We start from the raw sequence: 25,847 nt of genomic DNA on the forward strand, positions 1-25,847 counted from the left end.
AGGTAAACAGTGGGACCATTAAAGATTGCAACCTGCATTTCCAGGCTACCAGCTCAATCACAGGACTGGCAGCTCTGCAGCCTAAGCAGTGCCACCTATAGAGGTGGCCACTTCTGAGGTTGCAAGGAGGAGAGGGCACCTCTATGTTGAGGCAGCTCGAAGGGTTTTAAGGTGTCGGGACCAGATAGGCAGGCACTGGAGTTTGGAGAGGTGAACCCTCCAGCAACTGCGTTGGGACTGCAGTGGCAGCCATTGCTGCTGGTGTGCCCATCCGTGGGCAATGGAGCCTCCGGAAAGGAAGAGCCACTGGGATGCCATCTCAATGTAGCTGGCAGTCTCCCCACGGGGGGCCTTTCTGAGGCTCGTAAATTCCCAGCAACCTGCTAAATTGGTCATCAATAGGCCAATTAATTGGACTAATTAGCACCCGCTTCCAGTCAGAGGGCGACCAAGCCACTGCCATTCCCGCTTTTCACAATATTCCGTGGCAGCGGGAGCACATTGGGCTTCCCTCCTGTCGCTTTCCGCTGCCAATTTACAATCATACCTGCCTCCCAGACCGTCTCCAAAGGGCTGGTAAAATTCCGGCCATTGCTTCTGAAATTTACATTGAAGGACAAACCTTTTTTTGTTTGAAACTTGTCACGAGAAACTGCCGAGATATGAAAAACAGAAGACGATGACTTTATGCTCAGGAAGATTGATGAACTCCCAGTGGATGAATCAATCTACCTTCCTCTTGCTGATAGACAGCACTGTCCTAAGGCAGTTACAAATTGCTGCCAGTTATTTCTCTGTTCTGAGCACTAACAGCTACTTTAAAATCAGATGGAATTGTGTTATTGGCAGCGAGTTTTTTATCTTTTCAATAATTGTCTTGTTTGAAGCACCTTTTTTTGCTGTATGCTTAACAGCGCTGATAGACAATGTCCTACTAACATAGTGAAAAGAGTCCAATGTACAGGCTGTGTCGCCATCTGCACATTGGAAAGGTTGAATTGAGGTTTTAAGTACTGACACTCATTGAAATCTGCCTATTGAGCCCAAACTGGGACAACAGCACACTTGCTGGAATTTTATCAGCAGCCAGGCAATAACCTGGAGATAAACAAAAGCTTTCAGGCAGAAATAGCAATCTCTTCAGGAGCTTTTGTCAGTGGTGGAATGAAAGAAAAATAAAAGTAAGTCCTCCCAAAATCAGGCAGTGTTGATTGAAAGACGTGTTGCAGAATGCAAGAACTTGTCTTTAAGTAGCTGGTGAGAATAAGGCTTTCACAAGATTCCTGTATATTACCTTGCCAAGCAATCATTTTCACTGCATTTACAACATAAATTGTAACCTTCTTGCAAGTGAACAGCAGCATTCCCTTTTTGTTTAAACCCTTCTGATTTGCAGTCGTCAGTGCTTGATGAGGATCAGTTGGTTTGATATGCTATATTCTGCTGCTCAGCAGTACTTTGTGAGTTTTACAAGGATAAAACTTCACAGCTGAACAGAAAGACTGCCTTTGACAGCAATACAATACTTCTGGGATAGGTCATCGAAATTGGAGGAATTCCGGATTAGGAGTGTGAGGAACTGTAAGTTGGATTTGAAAAATAATCAATCACAGGACTTCAGAGTATAGCTAGATGCCAGCTGTGCTCAACTTTAAGAAAAAAATCTAAAAGCTAGCACAAGCTGAAATTTAGTAATAATTGGTTGCAATAATTAAAAACGTTTCATCATCAATATTATTTACACAAAAGCAAAATACCGCAGATGCTGGAAATCTGAGATAAAAACAGAAAATGCTGGAAAGCTCAGCAGGTCTGGCAGCATCTGTAGAGAACGAAACAAAGTTAACATTTCAGGTCTGTGACCTTTCATCAGAACTGCTGCTAAATATAGCTGCAATATAAAGTTTTTTTTTAATTGTTCTTAGGATGGAGTTGACACTGGCACAATTGCATTTAATGCCCATCCCTAGTTGCCCTAGGAAGATGGTGGTGGTCATGTTTCTCCTTCAGTCACTGTCGTCCATATGCTGATGGTGTTCATAGAGGGGTGTCAGAGGGGTGAATTCCAGCAATAATGTCCTAGTGACATTGAAGGAATGATAATAGAGTCAGGATGGTGTGATTTGGAGGGGAGGTCAGAGGGGGTGGTTTTCCAATGGGGGCGCCACTCTAAGCTTTTCACAACCTCCATGACAATCCCATGTATTAGGACTCTCCATAAATTGAGTTATGTGATGCACAAAATCAGATTTATTTAAATGGACCTTTAAATGTTTATTTTGTAGCTGTTTTTAGCATCCTGCAATCCAAGGATGTGAATATAGTGGATGGGTGCCAGTTAGCAAATGTGAATCAAAGATAATATTAGTTAAACCAGACTGACTGTCAGTCAGTGGAAATAGTAAAATTTACCTCAATTCCTTTTGTGGTTTTAGAAGGACATCCGCCATTCCTGGCAAAGCTGTCAGTGAATATGAAGAAAATACTAATATATGATTTGCATATTAATAACTTGATTAATCACCAGAGCAGGACACAGTTGGAAAATAATGCAAATTTATGGGCAGAATTACCTCTGAGTATTACATATTATAGACTGCAACATGTACTAGAACCCTTATCCAGTGTGGTATTGCTGCAAGATATTGGCATTTTGAGTACCCAAAGGAGAGTCACTTTACACAGGCATATTACCTTTTGCTAATGAACATAACTATTTCTATTGACATTGATATACTGCTCATCAGGCAGCAAACTAATCAGCTTAAGCAGTCTTGGGCTGCATCTTGGATATCAAACTCAGTGCTGTCATCACAAACCAAAGACATATTCACCATAAAAAAAGCTTAGACCTTCCTTGATGCTGCTTCCCAATGAGCTGGTTTGTAAAGTGAATAGGTGTCTGTAGAATCTTCTTTCCTTAAAATAGTGGTGCTCAAAGCGCCTGTGGCTTCTCTTTCATGGTAGTCTTCAGGTCTTGCTTCCCCACATGTGCCAGCGTTGGCAAACCTGTCACTCTATTTGGCTACAGATGTTTGCAAAGCTGCGTTTTAGTGCTGCTTCATCTCCCACAGGTTCCTCGACAACGAAAACACAAGAGTGCCATTAACAGTGAAAGCTAATCTAGGTCAATAGCAAGTGGAAGGGCGTTAGTAACAGTGTTTTTTTTGCTGGGATATCTGGTAATCGTTTTCAAAACAGCATTTATCAGCCCTCTAAGGACAGGCTGGGAGTGGGTGAGCCATAAAATGGCGAGGGAAAGGGGTGGAGTGCCTGTCACTTTCCTGCCACCATTGAATTTTGTCAGGAGTGGGGAAGGTGGAGGATGACCTTCCCAGCCAGAGGCCAATTGAGGCCCTTAAGTGACCAATTAATGGCAACTTAAGGGCCTCTTCCCACTGCCACTGGCATTTTACCAGTAGCTGGTGGGAACCCCGCCAAGTGAGGACATCGTCCAGTAAAACCAGGCTGCCTCACTGTGGGTTGGGGGTGATGGTGGGTCTCCTGGTTGGACAATCTCTGGCCCATGGAGGGCCCATTGGCGGCAAAGGCTGCCCCCCGCAACAACACCCCACTACACTCACCAACCACCCCCTGACCCCACCAGGGCGTGCCTGACTGGCCCCTGTGAACCCACCCCCACTTGCCTGCTTCTGAAGCCAGCATCCATGTTGTCTCTTCTAGCTGGGTGCAGTCCCAGCAGTGGCCACTGCTCCTAGTGAGACTGCTGAGCTGCCGGCCCTCTGAATGGTTGGCAGCTCTTGGAGGCTAGAGCCCCGTAAAATGCCACCTGGATTTTCCAGGGTTCAGAAAACACAGCAGCAAAGTGGTGGTGGGAGCTGCTAGCTCAGGAAGCTGAGTGCCTTTTCCAGCACCCCTGGTGAGTCAGATGGAGCAGGATCTCTCCCCCAGTCCTTCAAGGAAGCCTTCAGATTGTGACCTCTCTCCACAGCTGCCGTGATCACTGACAGCCACCCCCAATCCCTGATGGTTTCTCTCTTCCCCTCATATAATCACGGCAAATACCAACCCCCAAGCACTGATCTAGAGCCTACCCCCTCCAATTTCCGGAAGCCATCCCCAAAAGCTGCAGCCTTCTGTCCATTTGGCTGATTGTCAGGTGGAAAATGGAATTCAAAATGATAATAAGGTCCTGCTGTTAATCTCGGCAATACCTGTGTGACCCCAGCCTCACCGGGTACTTCGGCTGCTTCAGTGTAGTGAGCCTTTGCATCTTCAAAAGAACATGCAACTAGAAAAAAGCATAATCAGAAACAAGCTAGTTATTGGGATACAGAACAATGCGGCCAGGAAGAAACCTTTACAAGAACTAAGAACAACATTGAAAGATCACGTCAACATTTGCAAAGCTAGTGAATTAATTGCAAAGCAATCGAAAGAAATACGCTCCCAGGAAGAAGTGAAATATTTAGCAAGGGGAAGAAAAGAGCACATAATTCCAGATGTGAAGCCCAGGGAATTTTCAAAAGCTCCTGCAATATATCGCAAATACTGTGGGAAGAGTCATGTCACAAAGAAATAGCCATCTCTGGCTTAGGCTATTCTATATATAGAATAGACATGCTTTTTAGCTAAAGTCCAGAAATCTGAACAAAGGCAAACTGTAGCTACACAGAGACATTGGGAAGCTCAGGAAAACATCTCTACCATCCATCTGGCCAATCCCAAAGCCAACAAGAGAAACACAACTACTAGTACATGAGGCACCTGAACAGATCGAAGAGGAGTGGGAGAGTGGGTGGCACAGTGGCGCAGTGGTTAGCACCGCAGCTTCACAGCTCCAGTGACCCGGGTTCGATTCTGGGTACTGCCTGTGTGGAGTTTGCAAGTTCTCCCTGTGTCTGCGTGGGTTTTCTCCGGGTGCTCCGGTTTCCTCCCACAAGCCAAAAGACTTGCAGGTTGATAGGTAAATTGGCCATTATAAATTGTCACTAGTATAGGTAGGTGGTAGGGAAATATAGGGACAGGTGGGGATGTTTGGTAGGAATATGGGATTAGTGTAGGATTAGTATAAATGGGTGGTTGATGTTCGGCACAGACTCGGTGGGCCGAAGGGCCTGTTTCAGTGCTGTATCTCTAATCTAAAAGTTCTTCTAGTATCCTGGCTAACAGTTATCTCACAATCAACACCACCAAAATATAGATTAACTAGCCATTTATCTCATTGCTGTTTGTGGGAACTTGCTATGAGCAACTGGCTGCAATTCCATACATTACAGTGACTATACTTTAATAAATCGACTTAGTTCACTGCGAAGCACTTTGGGATGTGGTGATGTTACGAAAGGTGCCATATAAATGCAAGTGCTTTCTTTCTGGGCTCAAACTCAGGGCCCAGAAGGATAATATGCTTACCCATTGCAACACCCTATTGAAAATGTCCATTTATATTTTACTGACAGGATATCCTCACCTTTGGTGTTTGACACCATTCTTTCTATCAAGGTAACTGCGAGCACATATTATGCACACACAATAATACATGATATGTGTGAATGAATATGGTAAGCTCCAGACTGTTGGCCAGGGGCTGCAAGAAATACAGAATCAGTTACAAACTGCTGGGATTGTTTGACCTGTAGTAACCTGGAGCTCGGACACTGGCCTGTGCTGGTGAAAAACAGTTTGAACTAATTACTTTATGAGACAAGAGAAAGGACCGATCACAGGAAAACAGCCTTATTTGGACACGGTGTGATACCGGGGTCTTTGGGCCTGGGCCAATTAGGAGAAGATGTGAACGAGGTGAGCAGGCTTAAGCCAACCAGAAAGAGACAACTCAGATTTGGAGAGATAAGAGGGAGGATAAGAAGAGAGCTTTTTGGGCATAGAGCCAGTGAAGACTCCGGAGACCAACCATCGTGGAAGTGGAAGACCCTGCGTGAGTAATGCAGCGACGACGTAAACGAGAGTGAGAACGGAACACCTGGCCAGCGTTAACTCTCCCTTTTTCAGATATTATCCTTAGTTTTCTGTGACTCGATCAGGGAAAGGTCAGAGGAATCTAATGGGTGTGCTTATGAATTCTAGCTAATTTTGTTATTAACTGTATAACTCAGTTGGAGTTGCAGGCTTTTGTCTAACTAAGTGTATAAGCCTTATTCTTACATTGTACAACAACGTGAATAAAGTAATTTGATAGTTAAAGAAAGGACTGAGTTCCCTCCTCTTTGTACTAAGCCATTAACTGTAGCTGTGGATTAAGCTGGAGGGTAGCTCTCCTGTAACCTGATATCCCAAACACCCAGCCTGAGCCTGAATTAAGAGGACTTCAGACCCACGTGACGGCCAGGATCAAGTGGGTGAAGGGAATAAAGGGGACAAGGGGGAGTTGACTCCGCGCCACGGTTTACAAGACAAAGTCTAAAGACAGTTGTCCATGGCAGTGATCTGGAGGAAACCTGAAAACCTCTGTGCTGCACCCTGCCCCACTTCCATTTCCTTCTGCCCCATTTCTAATCAGGAGGCCAAAGATTCATTTCTATAAGTGAGGAAATCCAGCTGTGCTTTTAGTTTTAAGTGGAGACCCAAAAGCACATTGTGGCAATGGAAACCCGATTTCCTTCACTCCATCAGTGGTAGCTGTGCCTTCAGCTGCCTAGGCCCTAAGTTCTGGAATTTCCTCCCTAAACCTCTCTACCCTCCTTCGAGATGCTTTTTACTACCTAACACTTTGACCAAGATTTTGGTCACCAGTCCCAATATCTCCTTATGTGGTTCAGTATCAAATTTTGTCTGATAACACTCCTGCGAAGTGCCTTGGGATGTTTTACTATGTTAAAGGCACTATATAAATGCAAGTTATTGTTATTGTGAGATCTTTATTACGTAGAATTTGCAGCACAGAAACAGGAAACTTGGCCAGCGTTTATGCGCCATATGAGCAACCTTTCACCCTACTTCACCTCACCCTATCCGCATCTCCTTCTATTCCTTTCTTCCTCATGTACTTATCCAGCCTCCCCTATGAATCTATACTATTTGTTTCAACTACTCCATGTTCTACTCCAAGTTCAACATTCTAAACACTCTCTGGGTAAAGAAATAATACAAAGTAAGGCTGAGGACTAAGAGGCAATAGACAGGGAAGGTCAGGTTGCATCCAACAAATTGGAAGGCTCTGGTCTACCAGATGGAAGTTCCTCGACCCTTGTCCTTACCTAACTTATTGACCTCAATCTATCCGGGCCTCTCTGCCTCTCCCTCCGCAGGCATTACATTGCAGAGTTGTTCACAACATATGCCCACTGTCACAGTCTTTCCTCAATGACATACCAAGCTAAAGCCTTCGTATTTGATCAGCCAAAAATCTTTGGTGTCCTATTTTGGAAACAGTCCCTTTGACTGATGCCTGTTCACTGTTTTAAATTATTCAGCACCTGGAGATAACTTCAGATAATTCCCTGTAAGGAAAGGCAGTTGGGTTAAAGAGCAACAGAGAAATCTCCTGTTGACATTTGTCAGCACACACAATATTCACTTTGAGAGGAGTTCTGCAAAATTGGCACTGGCATTCTGCATTACCTTAGCAATAAATTGCAGAAATGAACCCTGAGGGGTCATGAAACCAAATAATTTCTTCCTTAAGGAACAATGAGCAAGAACCAGGGTAAATGCTGCCGCAGATGTGTCAGATTTGTGAGCAGGCTTTTTAATACTTGGTTCACAAAAAATGTTATTTCTGTCAACCCAGGTTAGGCTTGAGATTAATTCTTTGCAGACTCTAAACGGGTCTGAGAATTATTTAAATTCAAATAGAAAGGATGAGCTGATCTGTAAAGAACTGAGTGGGAGGAAATCCCATCAGCATTCATACACCACAGTTGTGAAGAATATCATGCTTGTGTCTATGGCCTACCCAGTATAAAGTTTGGGTAGTTCTAATAAAATGCAGTGCTGTACCACTGCCAACAGCAGTAGACTAATGGAATTAGACTACAATTAATTCATAACAGTTGAACAGCAGGGGAGCTTCCTGGGGAGCTTCCAGCCCAGGAGCCACCCCCTCCCTCTACCCCTCCCCCTTGCATCCCCTCCTCCCACCGGCACCATCCTACACCTGTGTAGGGGCCCCAACAACCCCACTGCCTTGTGGGCATCTCGGGAGAGACCAACGCTAAGGGAGTAAACCCTAACAGAAAATCCGGAGCGGAACCCCGTAGGCGGTCATGTGTCACCTTTGGCATGTTTCCGGCAGTTCCTGCAGCCATACTGGTGCCAAACGTCGTGTCCTGCACTCCTTTGGACCCCACCAGAAAGGCCGAGAGGGGGGTTTTGACGACTGGGCAACTCTCAACCTCCATAAATTTGCCCAGGCATGCGCCATGGAGAGGTCACTCCATAGTTGCCTCACAGCGACTGAAACAACACGGAAGGCAGCAGTTACGGGTTATAAGTCCAGATAAATTGGCGTAGAAACTGGGCGCCACGGGTTGCCTTTGTCGGTGGGAGAGGTCATTGCACCTCACTGGACAGCTACCGCCCGCCTCAAACCGGGCAGCCCCCGGTCAATAAGGTTCTGTCCCGCCACAGTCTGCCTGCTTCAATGGGTGCTTGGAGCTCAGGGTCATTGCCCGAAAGGTGGACTGATACACCGCACCAAACAACATGAAAAAAGGAAAGAAGGTACCAGCCCTTCGCTTTGCAAGCTGGAACGTCAGAACTATGTGTCCTGGCCTGTCGGAAGACCTTACACAAATCAACGATTCTCGGAAGACCGCCATCATTAACAACGAGCTCAGTAGACTCAATGTGGACATTGCAGCACTTCAGGAGACTCGCCTCCCCGCGAGTGGCTCTCTAGCAGAGCAAGACTACACCTTCTTCTGGCAGGGCAGGGATCCTGAAGAACCAAGACAGCATGGAGTGGGCTTCGCCATCAGAAACTCCTTGCTCAGCATGATAGAGCCTTCCTCAAATGGCTCGGAACGCATACTGTCCATCCGACTGCTCACCACCTCTGGTCCAGTACACCTACTCAGCATCTATGCTCCAACACTCTGTTCCGCACCTGAAGCTAAAGACCAGTTCTATGAACAACTCCATAACATCATTAGCAGCATCCCCAACACCGAACACCTATTCCTGCTGGGGGACTTTAATGCCAGGGTTGGGGCCGACCATGACTCATGGCCCTCCTGCCTTGGGCGCTATGGCGTTGGAAGGATGAATGAGAACGGGCAGAGACTGCTTGAGTTGTGTACCTATCATAACCTCTGCATCACCAACTCGTTCTTTCACACTAAACCCTATCACCAGGTTTCATGGAGGCACCCAAGATCACGTCGTTGGCACCAGCTAGACCTCATTGTCACAAGGCGAGCCGCCTTAAACAGTGTTCAAATCACACGCAGCTTCCACAGTGCGGACTGCGACACCGACCACTCCCTGGTGTGCAGCAAGGTTAGACTCAGACCAAAGAAGTTGCATCATTCCAAGCAGAAGGGCCACCCGCGCATCAACACGAGCAGAATTTCTCACCCACAGCTGTTACAAAAATTTCTAAATTCACTTGTAACAGCCCTTCAAAACACTCCCACAGGGGATGCTGAGACCAAGTGGGCCCACATCAGAGACGCCATCTATGAGTCAGCTTTGACCACCTACGGCAAAAGTGCGAAGAGAAATGCAGACTGGTTTCAATCTCATAATGAAGAGCTGGAACCTGTCATAGCCGCTAAGCGCATTGCACTTTTGAACTACAAGAAAGCCCCCAGCGATTTAACATCCACAGCACTTAAAGCAGCCAGAAGTACTGCACAAAGAACAGCTAGGCGTTGCGCAAACGACTACTGGCAACACCTATGCAGTCATATTCAGCTGGCCTCAGACACCGGAAACATCAGAGGAATGTATGATGGCATGAAGAGAGCTCTTGGGCCAACCATCAAGAAGATCACCCCCCTCAAATCTAAATCGGGGGACATAATCACTGACCAACGCAAACAGATGGACCGCTGGGTTGAGCACTACCTAGAACTGTACTCAAGGGAGAATGCTGTCACTGAGACTGCCCTCAATGCAGCCCAGCCTCTACCAGTCATGGATGAGCTGGACATACAGCCAACCAAATGGGAACTCAGTGATGCCATTGATTCCCTAGCCAGCGGAAAAGCCCCTGGGAAGGACAGCATTACCCCTGAAATAATCAAGAGTGCCAAACCTGCTATACTCTCAGCACTACATGAACTGCTATGCCTGTGCTGGGACGAGGGAGCAGTACCCCAGGACATGCGCGATGCCAACATCATCACCCTCTATAAAAACAAAGGTGACCGCGGTGACTGCAACAACTACCGTGGAATCTCCCTGCTCAGCATAGTGGGGAAAGTCTTTGCTCGAGTCGCTCTGAACAGGCTCCAGAAGCTGGCCGAGCGCGTCTACCCTGAGGCACAGTGTGGCTTTCGTGCAGAGAGATCGACTATTGACATGCTGTTCTCCCTTCGTCAGATACAGGAGAAATGCCGTGAACAACAGATGCCCCTCTACATTGCTTTCATTGATCTCACCAAAGCCTTTGACCTCGTCAGCAGACGTGGTCTCTTCAGACTACTAGAAAAGATCGGATGTCCACCAAAGCTACTAAGTATCATCACCTCATTCCATGACAATATGAAAGGCACAATTCAACATGGTGGCTCCTCATCAGAGCCCTTTCCTATCCTGAGTGGTGTGAAACAGGGCTGTGTTCTCGCACCCACACTTTTTGGGATTTTCTTCTCCCTGCTGCTTTCACATGCGTTCAAATCCTCTGAAGAAGGAATTTTCCTCCACACAAGATCAGGGGGCAGGTTGTTCAACCTTGCCCGTCTAAGAGCGAAGTCCAAAGTACGGAAAGTCCTCATCAGAGAACTCCTCTTTGCTGACGATGCTGCTTTAACATCTCACACTGAAGAATGCCTGCAGAGTCTCATCGACAGGTTTGCGTCTGCCTGCAATGAATTTGGCCTAACCATCAGCCTCAAGAAAACGAACATCATGGGGCAGGATGTCAGAAATGCTCCATCCATCAATATTGGCGACCACGCTCTGGAAGTGGTTCAAGAGTTCACCTACCTAGGCTCAACTATCACCAGTAACCTGTCTCTAGATGCAGAAATCAACAAGCGCATGGGTAAGGCTTCCACTGCTATGTTCAGACTGGCCAAGAGAGTGTGGGAAAATGGCGCACTGACACGGAACACAAAAGTCCGAGTGTATCAGGCCTGTGTCCTCAGTACCTTGCTCTACGGCAGCGAGGCCTGGACAACGTATGCCAGCCAAGAGCGACGTCTCAATTCATTCCATCTTCGCTGCCTTCGGAGAATACTTGGCATCAGGTGGCAGGACTATATCTCCAACACAGAAGTCCTTGAAGCGGCCAACATCCCCAGCTTATACACACTACTGAGTCAGCGGCGCTTGAGATGGCTTGGCCATGTGAGCCGCATGGAAGATGGCAGGATCCCCAAAGACACATTGTACAGCGAGCTCGCCACTGGTATCAGACCCACCGGCCGTCCATGTCTCCGTTATAAAGACGTCTGCAAACGCGACATGAAATCGTGTGACATTGATCACAAGTCGTGGGAGTCAGTTGCCAGCATTCGCCAGAGCTGGCGGGCAGCCATAAAGACAGGGCTAAATTGTGGCGAGTCGAAGAGACTTAGTAGTTGGCAGGAAAAAAGACAGAGGCGCAAGGGGAGAGCCAACTGTGCAACAGCCCCAACAAACAAATTTCTCTGCAGCACCTGTGGAAGAGCCTGTCACTCCAGAATTGGCCTTTATAGCCACTCCAGGCGCTGCTTCACAAACCACTGACCACCTCCAGGCGCGTATCCATTGTCTCTCGAGATAAGGAGGCCCAAAAGGTAAAAAGGTAATTCATAACACTACCCAACTGAAACAGAGGGAAATAATCAGCAGTCCACAAAGGATTCATGGTCATTATTTTATGATCAAATCTCAGCACGTTGCTATACAACAAAAATTTGCATTTATATTGTGTCTTCAAGTTAGGAAAAAAACAACAGAACCACGTCACAGGCATAATCAGACAAAATGTGACACCAAACAAGATATTAGGAGGAGTGACCAAAAGCTTGGTCAAAGAGTTGGGTTTTAATCAGGATCTTAAAGATGGAGGCGGTGGGATTTAGGGGAGGAATTCCACAATGTGGGATCTCGGTGGCTGAAGGTACTGCCGCCATTGATGGGGGAAAGGGAGCAGGGATTCCCAAAAGGCCAGAGTCGGAGAAACTTAGATTTCTCAAAAGGTTGTAGAGCTGGAAGAGATCGAGATGGGGGGCGCACAATGACGTGAAGTGATATAAACATGAGGATGCTTGCTGACATTGTCAATGGTTGTCTCTCCTTCGATATCATCCGCTTCACTTTCTAAACTGCCAACCTCACCCCCCTCCTCAAAAAGCCACATTTGACCACCCCTGCACCCTGTGCTTGCAAACTGCCACCCCATCACCAACCCCTGCGAATTTACCCCCTTCCACTTGCCCATCAAGCAAACTCGCACCCCCCACGACCCTCCTGACAAATGTTCTGGAAAATTATAGACATCGGATATTTTCATTGTGTGTTTCTAACAGATGAGGTCACTGATCGGAAGCACACATTTAGAAAATTACTCCTAACTTGTTAAGCCCAGTCAAATACTCGTAACAGTAAAATTTCATAATGACACATCTGAGCCTTGTTCACCACCCTCTGGAAAGTCAAGGCATTAGCTGAGCAGTCCAGTGGATAGTACAGAGGCAAGAGAAGGCTTTCTTCATAACTCCCAATGCTTCTATACTTATAACTTTTCATCAGTTATGCCTCATAATTTTTGAGAGGTATTTATTCATGAATTATGTGCTTGAGAACATTTTTACCGATTTCTGACAGTTTGCTTTTTGCTAAATTTCCTTAGTGGCCCCAGCAGTGCAGACAGACTGAAATATATGGAGTATGCAATGTGCATGCATTTGATCAGATTGGCATTGAAAGCAAACATAACACAAACCTCTCCATCTCCGCTATAACCTCCAGCAGACAGTGCAATGCACTTTTAATATGATGCGCTTCTGGTTCAGGCTATTCCTCACAGCAACAGGAATTCAGTTTGCCTGAAAATTTGCCAATGCAGCAACAATCCCCTTTAAGCTTAAACACTGCCCTGTCGTCAAGAGAACAGTCGAAGGTCAAGAAGTCTACTTTTTAAAATGCTTCAATACTAAGCTTCCTCAATACCTCAGTTACAAGATTCATTCTGCAGATCCCTTTTGCTCATCAAAACAATTTTGCAAGCCGCTATCTTTTGAACTGCAATGTGTCCATGACCAACTAAATTTCAAAAAGAAACCGTGCTCCCTGCTGCTTCCTTCTGTTGTGGTTCAGCCTGCCACCATGTTCTGTTCTTTTCTTTGGCCTCTTTGTCTCGAGATACAAAGGGTAGAGGTGGTCAGTGGTTTGTGAAGCAGCACCTGGAGTGGCTATAAAGGCCAATTCTAAAGTGACAGACTCTTTCACAGGCACTGCAGATAAAATTGGTTGTCGGGGCTGTTACACAGTTGGCTCTCGCCTTGCGCTTCTGTCTTTTTTACTGCCAAGTGTTAAGTCTCTTTGACTCGCCACTGTTTAGTCCTGTTTTTATGGCTGTCCACCAGCTCTGGCAATCACTGGCAACTGACTCCCACGACTTGTGGTCAATGTCATAGGACTTCATGTCGCGTTTGTAGACGTCTTTAAAGCGGAGACATGGACGGCTGGAGGGTCTGATACCAGTGACGAGCTCGCTGTACAATGCATCCTTGGGGATCCTGCCATCTTCCATGCGGCTCACATGGCCACGCCATCTCAAGCGCCGCTGGCTTAGGAGGATGTATATGCTGGGGATGTTGGCTGCCTCAAGGGCTTCTGTGTTGGAGATACGGTCCTGCCACCTGATGCCAAGGATTCTCCGGAGGCAGTGAAGATGGAATGAGTTGAGATGTCGCTCTTGGCTGACATAAGTTGTCCAGGCCTCGCTGCCGTAAAGCAAGGTATTAAGGACACAGGCTTGAAACACCCGGGCTTTTGTGTTCCATGTCAGTGCGCCATTTTCCCACACCCTCTTGGCCAGTCTGGACATAGCAGCGGATGCCTTTCCCATGCGCTTGTTGATTTCTGCATCGAGAGACAGGTTGCTGGTGATAGTTGAGCCGAGGTAGGAGAACTCTTGAACCACTTCCAGAGCGTGGTCGCCAATATTGATGGATGGAGCATTTCTGATCTGTCCCATGATGTTCGTTTTCTTGAGGCTGATGATTAGGCCAAATTCATTGCAGGCAGCCACAATCCTGTCGCTGAGTCTCTGCAGACACTCTTCTGTGTGGGATGTTAATGCAGCATCGTCAGCAAAGAGGAGTTCCCAGAGGAGAACCTTCCATAGTTTGGTCTTCGCTCGAAGACGGGCGAGGTTGAACAACCTGCCATCTGATCTTGTGTGGAGGAAAATTCCTTCTTCTGAAGACTTGAACGCAGGTGAGAACAGCAGTGAGAAGAAGATCCCAAACAGTGTAGGTGCAAGAACACAGCCCTGTTTCATGCCACTCAGGATAGGAAAGGGGTCTGATGAGGCACCACTATGCTGTATTGTGCCTTTCATATTGTCATGGAATGAGGTGATGATACTTAATAGCTTTGGTGGACATCCGATCTTTGCTTGTAGTCTGAAGAGACCACATCTGCTGATGAGGTCAAAGGCTTTGGTGAGATCTATAAAAGCAACGTAGAGGAGCATCTGTTGTTCGCGGCATTTCTCCTGTAGCTGGCGAAGGGAGAACAGCATGTTAATGGCGGATCTCTCTGCTCGAAAGCCGCACTGTGCCTCAGGGTAGACACGCTCAGCCAGCTTCTGGAGTCTGTTTAAAATGACTCGAGCGAAGACTTTCCCCACTATGCAGAGCAGGGAGATTCCACAGTAGTTGTTGCAGTCACCGCGGTCACCCTTGTTCTTATAGAGGGTGATGATATTGGCATCGCGCATGTCCTGTGGTACTGCTCCCTCTTCCCAGCACAGGCAAAGCAGCTCATGGAGTGCTGACAGTATAGCAGGCTTGGCACTCCTGGTTATTTCAGAGGTAATGCCGTCCTTTCCAGGGGCTTTTTCACTGGCTAGAGAATCAATGGCATCACTGTTGCGATTTTGTTGGCTGTTCGTCCAGCTCATCCATGACTGGCAGAGACTGGGCTGCATTGAGGGCGGTATCAGTGGCAACATTTTCCCTGGAGTACAGTTCTAGGTAGTGCTCCACCCAGCGGTCCATTTGCTTGCGTTGGTCAGTGATCGTGTCCCCTGATTTAGACTTGAGGGGGGGGGCGGTCTTCCTGATGGTTGGCCTAAAAGTTCTCTTCTTTTTTTTAATTCATTCATGGGATGTGGGCATCCCTAATTGCCCTTGAGAAGGTGGTGGCGAGCTGCATTCTTGAACGGCTGCAGTCCATTTGGGGTAGGTACACCCACAGTGCTGTTAGGAAGTGAGTTCCAGGATTTTGACCCAGCGAAGGAACGGCGATATAGTTCCAAGTCAGGATGGTGTGTGACTTGGAGGGGAACTTGCAGGTGGTGGTGTTCCCATGTATGTGCTGCCCTTGTCCTTCTAGTTGGTAGAGGTCGCGGGTTTGGAAGATGCTGTCTAAGGAGCCTTGGTGCATTGCTGCAGTGCATCCTGTAGATGGTACACACTGCTGCCACTGTGCGTCGGTGGTGGAGGGAGTGAATGTTTATAGATGGGGTGCCAATCAAGCGGGCTGCTTTGTCCTGGATGGTGTCGAGCTTCTTGAGTGTTGTTGGAGCTGTACCCATCCAGGCAAGTGGAGAGTATTCCATCACACTCCTGACTTGTGTCTTGTAGATGGTGGACAGGCTTTGGGGAGTCAGGAGGTGAGTTACTCGCCTCAGGATACCTAGCCTCTGACCTGCTCTTGTAGCCACGGTATTTATGTGGCTACTCCAGTTCAGTTTCTGGTCAATGGTAGCCCCTAGGATGTTGATAGTGGGGGATTCAGCGATGGTAATGCCTTTGAACGTCAAGGGGAGATGGTTAGATTCTCTCTTGTTGGAGATGGTCATTGCCTGACACTTGTGTGGCACGTATGTTACTTGCCACTCCTCAGCCCAAGCCTGAATATTGTCCAGGTCTTGCTGCATTTCTACACTGACTGCTTCAGTCTCTGAGGAGTCACGAATGGTACTGAACATTGTGCAATCATCAGCGAACATCCCCACTTCTGCCCTTATGATTGAGGGAAGGTCATTGATGAAGCAGCTGAAAATGGTTGGGCCTAGGACACTACCCTGAGGAACCCCTCAGATGATTGACCTCCAACAACCACAACCATCTTCCTTTGTGCTAGGTATGACACCAGCCAGCGGAGGGTTTCCCCCCTGATTCCCATTGACCTCAGTTTTGCTAGGGCTCCTTGATGCCATACTCGGTCAAATGCTGCCTTGATGTCAAGGGCAGTCACTCTCACCTCACCTCTTGAGTTCAGCTCTTTTGTCCATGTTCGAACCAAGGCTGTAATGAGGTCAGGAGCTGAGTGGCCCTGGTGGAACCCAAACTGAGCGTCACTGAGCAGGTTATTGCTAAGCAAGTGCCGCTTGATGGCACTGTTGATCACACCTTCCATCACTTTACTGATGATTGAGAGTAGGCTGATGGGGCAGTAGTTGGCTGGGTTGCACTTGTCCTGCTTTTTGTGTACAGGGCAATTTTCCACATTGCAGGGTAGATGCCAGTGTTGTAGCTGTACTGGAGCAGCTTGGCTAGGGGCACTTCAAATTCTGGAGCACAGGTCTTCAGTACTATTGCCGGAATATTGTCAGGTCCCATAGCTTCAGGAGGAGGCCGAGATGGATCATCCACTCTGCACTTCTGGCTGAAGATTGTTGCAAATGCTTCAGCCTTATCTTTCGCATTGATGTGCTGGGCTCCCCCATCATTAAGGATGGGGATATTTGTGGAGCCACCTCCTCCAGTTAGTTGTTTAATTATGCACCACCATTCACGGCTGGATGTGGCAGGACTGCAGAGCTTAGATCTGATCCGTTGGTTATGGGATCACTTAGCTCTTTCTATCGCATGCTGCTTACGCAGTTTGGCATGCAAGTAGTCCTGGGTTGTAGCTTCACCAGGTTGACACCTCATTTTGAGATATGCCTGGTGCTGCTCCTGGCATGCCCTCCTGAACTCTTCATTGAACCAGGGTTGGTCTCCTGGCTTGATGGTAATGGTAGAGTGGGGGATATGCCGGGCCATGAGGTTGCAGATTGTGGTTGAGTACAATTCTGCTGCTGCTGCTGGCCCACAGCGCCTCATGGATGCCCAGTTTTGCATTGCTAAATCTGTTCGAAATCTATTCCATTTAGCACGGTGATAGTACCACACAACACGATGGACAGTATCCTCAATGTGAAGGCGGGACTTCATCTCCACAAGAACTGTGTCATGGACAGAAGCATCTGCGGCAGGCAGATTGGTGAGGACGAGGTCAAGTATGTTCTTCCCTCGTGTTGGTTCCCCCACCACCTGCCGCAGACCCAGTCTAGCAGCTATGTCCTTTAGGGCTCGGTCAGTAGTGGTGCTACTGTCTAGAAGAATACTCCTATTCCTCCTGGCCTCACAAGGAAAGCAAAAATACTTACTTTAAGTGACCTGTTCTGCTCCCGGATCCTCTTCTCATTCTGTCCACTTAGCAAGAAAGCCACAGCAGCTTCCCCGCTTAGGTCATGGTGTCATCGGACCCTGATCAGCCTGTTTAAAGAAGCCTGCTTCAGATGGGTGTCTCTGCCGCCTGCTGAGGTGAGCAGTTAAAATTGGGATTGACACAAAGCAGGCAGCAGATCGGTTGGTAAATCACGCAGGACATTTTAACTGCACACAGCCTAGTTTCTGCTGGGCGGGTATACTCACCCCAATGGATTTCATCTAGATATAGCTGTTTGAAGCTGATTTATATGCCATATTTACCCTGTCTAACTAAAGTGGCATAAACTATGTCATATTGGAATCTTATTTCACATGCCTCTGTTAAAATTGCCATGCAGTTGTGTTAAGCTGTGTGCTAATATCACAAACAGTAATATAAAAATCCCATCCACACATCACAGCCTAGGAAAGTGTGTAAGTGCTAGCAGCAAAACAGGTGAGCAACCAGGCACCTAATATCACACTAAGCTAAAGGCAATCAAAGCGAGTAATTAGTGTCACAAGAAAGGTGTTCGAATGACGATTATGCAGATTAATGTGATTATTCATGTTGAGTTTCCAAACAAAAACAAACAAGTCTCATAAGCAACTGAAATTTCTTCCTTCAGTCAGCTAGCTGTGCATTATTTCAAGTGACTCTTTGTAATCAACAGTGTCTCCTGGGCCATACAGTCATCAATTATAGCACCGCCTGGCTCTATTCTCACCGCTATCATGTCGCACAAACAGCAGCCCTTAGAGACAACGTGGGAAATTGTTAAAACTTGCTCAAGATAGCAAGAATTATGAAAATTGTAATAAAATAACATCACAGAGACCAGATTTGCTGCACTGTGACCTGCCATTGTTAAGAATCTGGAGTTGCGTTCTTAATTTACATTTCAGACAACTTTCAAAGCTTAGAAGGCAACAGAACTGAAGCAAGATAGCAAGAATTATGAAAATTGTAATAAAATAACATCACTTCCCCCAGGATATCCAGGGAAAAAGAAGTTGTTTTGAAAAAACTAGATATGCAAGATTTGTATGTAAACATCCTGGAGTTTTGTTTGCACATAGTTCTGTTACGCGGTTTGAAATATAATGGCTTGCAAGACTGTAAGTACAATGCAAATCCTAAGATGCTGCAGAAGTGTATTTCCATAGTGACATGTGTTTTGAAATGCTGTCACATCTGAGTGACAGAGATGTGGTCAAACAAAGCTGGGTTGGGGAGAAGGATGTCCAAATTCTATCACAGCTATGTTGTAGCAGACAATCCAAGGAAGGAATCCTTAGAATGTGATTATGAAGAGAATACTGTTCCATACAGAAGTCCAGAGTCAATGCAGGGTAATTCAAAGACCAACTCTCTGAATATCTTCAGAATAAAATTAAGACATTCTGCTTTATCTGGTTTAATGCTTGGCTGGGAATATTTTGAGCCAAGTCCAAAAATAAAAAAGACAGATGATAGGATTGCCTCATAATAGCTGGGAAGAGCCTTCATCAAAGGGTCAAATTATTCTGTGCCATTTAACTCTCATAAATACCCTGATTTAGCAAAGGAGGCAATCATGGACAGGCTCTGTAATATATCACCAAGTCAACTCTTATACTTTGAATTAGGCTCCTTGTATATTAGCGTAGGAGTACTTAACGCATTAAGCTAATTTTTTTTTACCTGCCATTTAATAGAGGGGTTAACCTGATTATTCCAACTAGATCAACAGCTTCCTTGAAATAGCAGGCAAAGGAATTTCAAGTGAACAATCATATGCTAATATCAACCGAGCCTAATTTCAAGGCGTCACTGTGGTAAATCATAAACTGGCTTCAGAAGAGGTTGGAAGAGATCTGGGAGTGATATTAGACACAACATTTGCCATGCCCAAGCCAGTTCAACACTATTCATTAAATAAGTATTTCCTATTTATTTTACGCCAATGTGTAGGAACTTGTACTTATCTGTACCGAATGTCATTTTCCATGGTTCTTCCCACTCTGTTTAGGCCTTTCTGTAGTTCCTTAGCTGATCTATCAGACTTTATTTTGGCCCTCTCATTTTATCTGATCAATCTGCATTCCACAGCATTTATTAGCAACAACAAGTGCAACCACAAAGAGCATTTAAATAGCATCTTTGATGTAGTAAAACATCTCAAGGTGCATCACAGGAGTGTTATCAAACAAAATTTGACACCAAGCCATGTAAGGAAATATCTGGACAAATGACCAGAAAGTTGGTCACGGAGGTAGGTTTTAAGGAGCATCTTAAAGGATGAGAGAGAAGTAGCGAGGCAGAGAGATTTAGGGAGGGAATTCCAGAGCTTAAGGTCAAGGAAGTTGAAGGCACTGCCACCAATGATGGGGCAACTAAAATTGGGGATATACAAGAAGCCAGAATTGGAGGAGTGCAGAGATCTTGGAGGGTTCTAGGGCTGGAGATTGTTACAGAGATGGGGTGGGGGGTGGGTGTTGTGCGGCGAGGCCACGGAGGGATTTGAAAACAAGGATGCGGTTACAAACAATAGGGGGAACAACATCAGTCCCTGGGTTACTCCATTCAGTACATCTCCCAATATATTCCTTGACTAGTAACTACTGACTTGTTCTCTTCCATCCAATTCCTTATTCACCTTCAGGTTTTACCTATGGTAGGCACAGCTTTAAGTCAGTGTAGCAGCCTTTCATACAGGACTTTACTGCAAGCTTTCTGGAAGACTAACACTGGGTTATAAGACTTTCCCATGTAAATTTGTCAAAAAAGATGGGCTGGCAGTATCTGCCTCTCCTGGGACCGAGTTAACTGGGTTATCAATGTGAGGCTGATTGGCCTCCAGTTAATCTTTGAAACATGTTGAGGTGTTTCCAATCCAATGGGACATTCTCTGTGGTATTGACTCTCAGAATTGCCATTGGCATTTTCTAGATTTTGTTCCTAGTGCAACTTAGTGTTCTCATACACCAGTCGCTGAAGGTAAGCATGCAGGTGCAACAGGCAGTAAAAAAGGCAAATGGTATGTTGGCCTTCATAGCGAGAGGATTCGAGTACAGAAGCAGGGATGTCTTGCTGCAATTATACAGGTCCTTGGGTGAGACCACACCTGGAATATTGTGTGCAGTTTTGGTCTCCTTATCTGAGGAAGGATGTTCTTGCTATAGAGGGAGCGCAGCAAAGGTTTACCAGACTGATTCCTGGGATGGCGGGTCTGATGTATGAGGAGAGATTGAGTCGGTTGGGCTTATATTCGCTGGAGTTCAGAAGAGTGAGGGGGGATCTCATGGAAACCTATAAAATTCGAACAGGACTTGACAGGGTAGATGCAGGAGGGATGTTCCCGATGGTGGGGGGAGTCCAGAACCAGGGGTCATAGTCTAAGGATACGGGGTAAACCTTTCAGGACTGAGATGAGAAATTTCTTCACCCAGAAAGTGGTGAGCCTGTGGAATTCGCTACCACAGAAAGCAGTTGAGGCCAAAACATTGTATGTTTTCAAGAAGGAGATAGATATAGCTCTTGGGTCTAAAGGGATCAAAGGGTATGGGGCGAAAGCGGGAACAGGTTACTGAGTTGGATGATCAGCCATGATCATAATGAATGGTGGAGCAGGCTCGAAGGGCCGAATGGCCTACTCCTGCTCCTATTTTCTATGTTTAGCACCCACTGGTATATACCATCCATAATTTTGAGCACTTTAATTCTGTCTAGAACCACCATGCAATAGCCAAAGCTATTAAGTTTAGTTATAGAACTTTTTATTAAGAGGTTACATATGATCAGCATTTTATCTTGCATTCATTTAACTTCTGTTACCCCTTTTCAACAAAGTTACTTCAGGAGAAAACATCAGAGTTTGTGCTTTATAAAGTTTGTCTTGTTTTGATGTTTTATTAAAAACAAATAATTTTGGCTCCTAAAAGTGGTTTTGTTTTCATTATTTTTCCAGGAATGCAGAAAGAGGGCTGGGACTAGAATTAGGAAATCCTAGCATATCCTGTAAATGGCCAGTCCTGCTGTCAATCATATAATTGCATCAAAGAAATTTGTGCACTAAAAATTGACTTGCAAGTATGACACCTGGCATGCGACAGACAAAATGCAGGACTTTAATAAATATATAGATTGCAGTGTTCTTTTAAATCCCTTGCATTGTATTTGTCTTTTCAAAGTTCAAATATTAATCAAACCATTAAACCATGCGTGATCATTATTAATGATAGTTGAATGATTCACAGATGAATGATAAATTCATGTAAACATATTTGCATAATTGGTGTGAGATTGTAGGAGGGATTAAAGCCACATCGAACCTGATTTAGGCAGCATTTGTTCAGTGCCTCCAATAATACAGGCAATGCCTGTTTGACATTCAGATGAGATCTGCTCTAAATAACAGCCTTAATTGGTTTTTAGGCAACATGTGATGTTCCATTAGAGAACATTTAAAGATAATGTTGAAAGTACAGAGCAGCAGTTAGTGCACCATATCATCACGGGCAAGATGTTACAGGCAACCACTGTAAAACAATCCCCTTTTACATAAATAAAAGCAAAATACTGCAGATGCTGGAAATACTCAGCAGCATCTGTGGAGAGAGGAGGAAAGTTAACGTTTCAGGTCTGTAACCTCTCATCAGAACCCCTTTTACAATTTGATTTGTAGAAAGAAATTGAGAAATTCTCATCTTTTAATGGTTTTGGTCTTAAAGATAGTGAATACATTTCAAATGTTAAGACAACCTTTTGCTTTTATTTATTTGCTGGAATTGATAACCCAAGGAATTTTTAAAATGTCTACAAACGTATGCACATACTCATGATTCTACATTAGTCTCAAAAATCTAGATTTGCCATATAAATGTGTCAAAATCACTTGACTTCTATTCAATATATATATGATTAAAAACTATCAGAGATGAATATAATGAGAATTGTAAAATGTACTAATATTATGAAATAGTGGTAACACCAGACTAAAGACAGCATTATTCACCACTTCTTACTCTCAGAAACACAGAGAAAAATACAAATTTGTACCTGAGGATATGCAATAATTGCCAAATTCAACTTTACGTATTTCTACTTTAACCTGAACAAATGAATCATTGAAAGGATTTAAAATTTGCATGTTGTATAAAAAGTGTATTAGAAAGATGAAGAGAAGGCCATAGCATGTAACTGGAGACAACAGTGAAGATAGAGAAATAACAAATGAATAGGGAAGGAATGTGCTGGTATTTCACACTAAATGGACAAGACACATTGCCTTGCTGTACAAGGTAGAAAATGACTCAATCAGTAAGTGAAATTAACCAGCATTTAACACAGAAACAAAAATCACGGTTTCTTTTTATCTCAATAATTGTTCAGGAAGGGAGGACCTGTGGAACTGTTGGCCTTCAGTATTCATACCACAGAGGACAATATAAGATCACGCAAAAACAGCCTCACAACAATAAAATGTATCTGTGTCTTTCAGGAGTTTGCTGATGCAGTATTCCAGATGGTCACAGAGAAATTCAAAGAGCTGACAGACAATTTGACCTCCTCACATGCGCGACATAAGGTGCTGGCAGGAATCGTAATGACCAGAGGTAAGGCAAGTCTAAACCCTGAGGGCTATTTTTCTTTAATACAAAATGTGGTACCCTGGAGGACTCTTCCTTTCTTTTTCTTTTAGTCAACAAAGCTGCTTAATGTATTTTTATTGTCTAGTCTATTTTCTGAGAGACTTCTTATTTGAAGAATATGCTATTCCTTTTCAGCTGGCTGCGGAGCTTTGAAGTATTATTTTAACATTTCACAGTTGTGGCATGCTGTAAATAAATGTAGATGTCTGAAATATCAAATACTACCAAAATATTTTTCGATAAATGATCTTTTAGATTAAATTAAAAAGATATTGCCAAATGAACCAAAGTAGATTTTATTAGAATTTATAGATTATCTCTGACAAACATCTAAATTCACAAACAACAAATACAGTTATCAGAAAAGGGGCCCCATGTTGAAAGAAGTGGGCCAGGATTTGCTGGAAAAATAACACGCAAGTGTAATACATATGTGGTTATTAGTGTACAAATTGTCCAGCAATTTGTGACAAGGCAGTGCCAATTTAGGGAGACATCAAGGGTTAATCAATAGATCTTCTTTGTTATCCATCATCAGTCATCTATAACTCAAACAAGTGATATAAGTTTGCATTGATGAGCACCTATCCCATAATTTCCAAAACTTAGAGCCCACCTCCAGATCCTGGGATGACCATCTCTCTCGTGTATTAGTATTGAGATCTGGTAAATTCTTGAATAGTGGAATAAGAATGTTGAAGTTTGATATGATTTGCTTGTTTATTTTTAGCTTATAGTAATTTAACTGTAAAATTTAATGATGTGCTTCCAGTTAGCTTTTCACTATAACATTCTTATGTTAATGCAATCACTGTCATTCTTGATCAGCTTTGCAGTCTGAGAATGAAATGTATGAGAAACAGGGGTCATGGCTGGATAGCATAACAGTGCCACAACACCATGAGCCCAGTTAGAGGAGAGTGAAGATCATAAAAAGATGTAAATGGGTTTGAAATTGTGGATGAGCCCAAAATAGTAAATATTCTGATGAATACTTTCTCTAAGTATTCAAAAAGGAAGACATGAACAGGACACTGTCTACAAACAAATCCATCCTAAGGAAAATCAGTGTTTTTTTATGTAAATGTGATGGCTAACATTGTGCCCTTATTCAAAAAGGGTAACAAAGCAGACAAAGGCAACTACAAACCCATTAATCTTGCTTTCATTACGTGTAGCATAATGGAATCAATTATCAGGACTAAACTTGTACAGGATCACTTGTATGTCAACAACCGACTTAACAGCAGTCAGCATGGATTCAGAAGGGGAAAATCCTGCCTACTCAACCTTCTGAACTGTGGGATTCCCTTTCATACGGTGTACCTTGACTTCCCAAAGGTTTTTGATAAAGTTCCACATGAAAGGCTACTGAACTCAAAGATCTGAAGATTAGAGACCTTGGAAATGGTTATGAATGACTGAAGATTGGAAACCAACAAGTGCTCATTGGAGGAGTTATGTCTGAGTGGGGTTGGGATACTGCATGGGCTTAGTCCTGGGGCAACTACTGTATCTAACTTGCGTAAAAGACTTGGATTCAGAAACTCAGTGTAAAGTGGCCAAATTTGCAAATGATACCAAACTAAGAGGACCAGCAGAATCAGGAGAGGAAGCTCAGAAATTGCTGAGGAGGTAGTGGCGTAGTGGTAATGTCACTGGACTAGTAATCCAGAGCCCAGGCTATTGCTCTGGGGACATGTGTTCAAATCTCACCACGACAGATAGTAAAATTTGAATTCAATTAATAAGTCCAGAATTAAAAATTAGTCTAATGGTGACCATGAAACCATTGTTAATTGTTGGGAAGGAAATCTGCTGGCCTTACATGGTCTGACCTACTTGTGACTCCAGACCCACAGCAATGTGGTTGACTCTTAAATGCCCTCTGAAATGGCCTTGCAAACTATTCAGTTCAAGGGCAATTAGGGATGGGCAGTAAATGCTGACCTAGCCAGTGACGCCTACATCCCACAAATGAATGAGTTAGACAAAGTATGCAAGTGCGATGAACAATTGCAGATGCAAGTGCTACACATATGACCAGGAACTCGCTGCCTACAAGGGTGGTGGAAGTGGAGACGATCAATGATTTCAAAAGGAAATCTGATGGGCACTTAAGGGAAATAAAGTGGCAGGGCTACAGGGATAGACTGTGGGAATGGGACTGGCTGGATTGCTCTACAAAGAGCTGACACGGACTCAATGGGCCAAATGGCTTCCGTCTGTGCCATAATGACTCTATGACATATAAAGGATGTACTTCATGAATTGAAAATGTTATGGACAGGTCGGAGATGATAGAGATGGCCCCCAACCTTTTCCACCTCTCAACTGACCGCAGGCAGCATTTTTTTTTTAACGAGGTTTTTATAACCCGAGTGCTTTAATTGTCAAGACAGACAAATGGCAGGTTTTCTGGGAAGTTTAAAAAGGAAAATAAATATTTATGATACAACACCCGAAATATATGCAACAACACCT

The 25,847-nt window shown here is 44.7% G+C and overlaps 1 protein-coding gene across 1 annotated transcript in view; it reads left to right on the forward strand.

The window, feature by feature from the left end:
* adarb2 (adenosine deaminase RNA specific B2 (inactive)) overlaps nucleotides 1-25,847 on the forward strand; it is a 706,833-nt gene that overhangs the window by 535,467 nt on the left and 145,519 nt on the right. The window contains exon 5 of the mRNA XM_068051905.1: nucleotides 23,213-23,327. Within this exon, the coding sequence (XP_067908006.1) occupies nucleotides 23,213-23,327 (115 nt within the window). The remainder of the gene's footprint in view (nucleotides 1-23,212; nucleotides 23,328-25,847) is intronic.

The sequence above is a fragment of the Heterodontus francisci genome, chromosome 2 (genome assembly GCF_036365525.1).
Source record: "Heterodontus francisci isolate sHetFra1 chromosome 2, sHetFra1.hap1, whole genome shotgun sequence".
NCBI lineage: Eukaryota > Metazoa > Chordata > Chondrichthyes > Heterodontiformes > Heterodontidae > Heterodontus > Heterodontus francisci.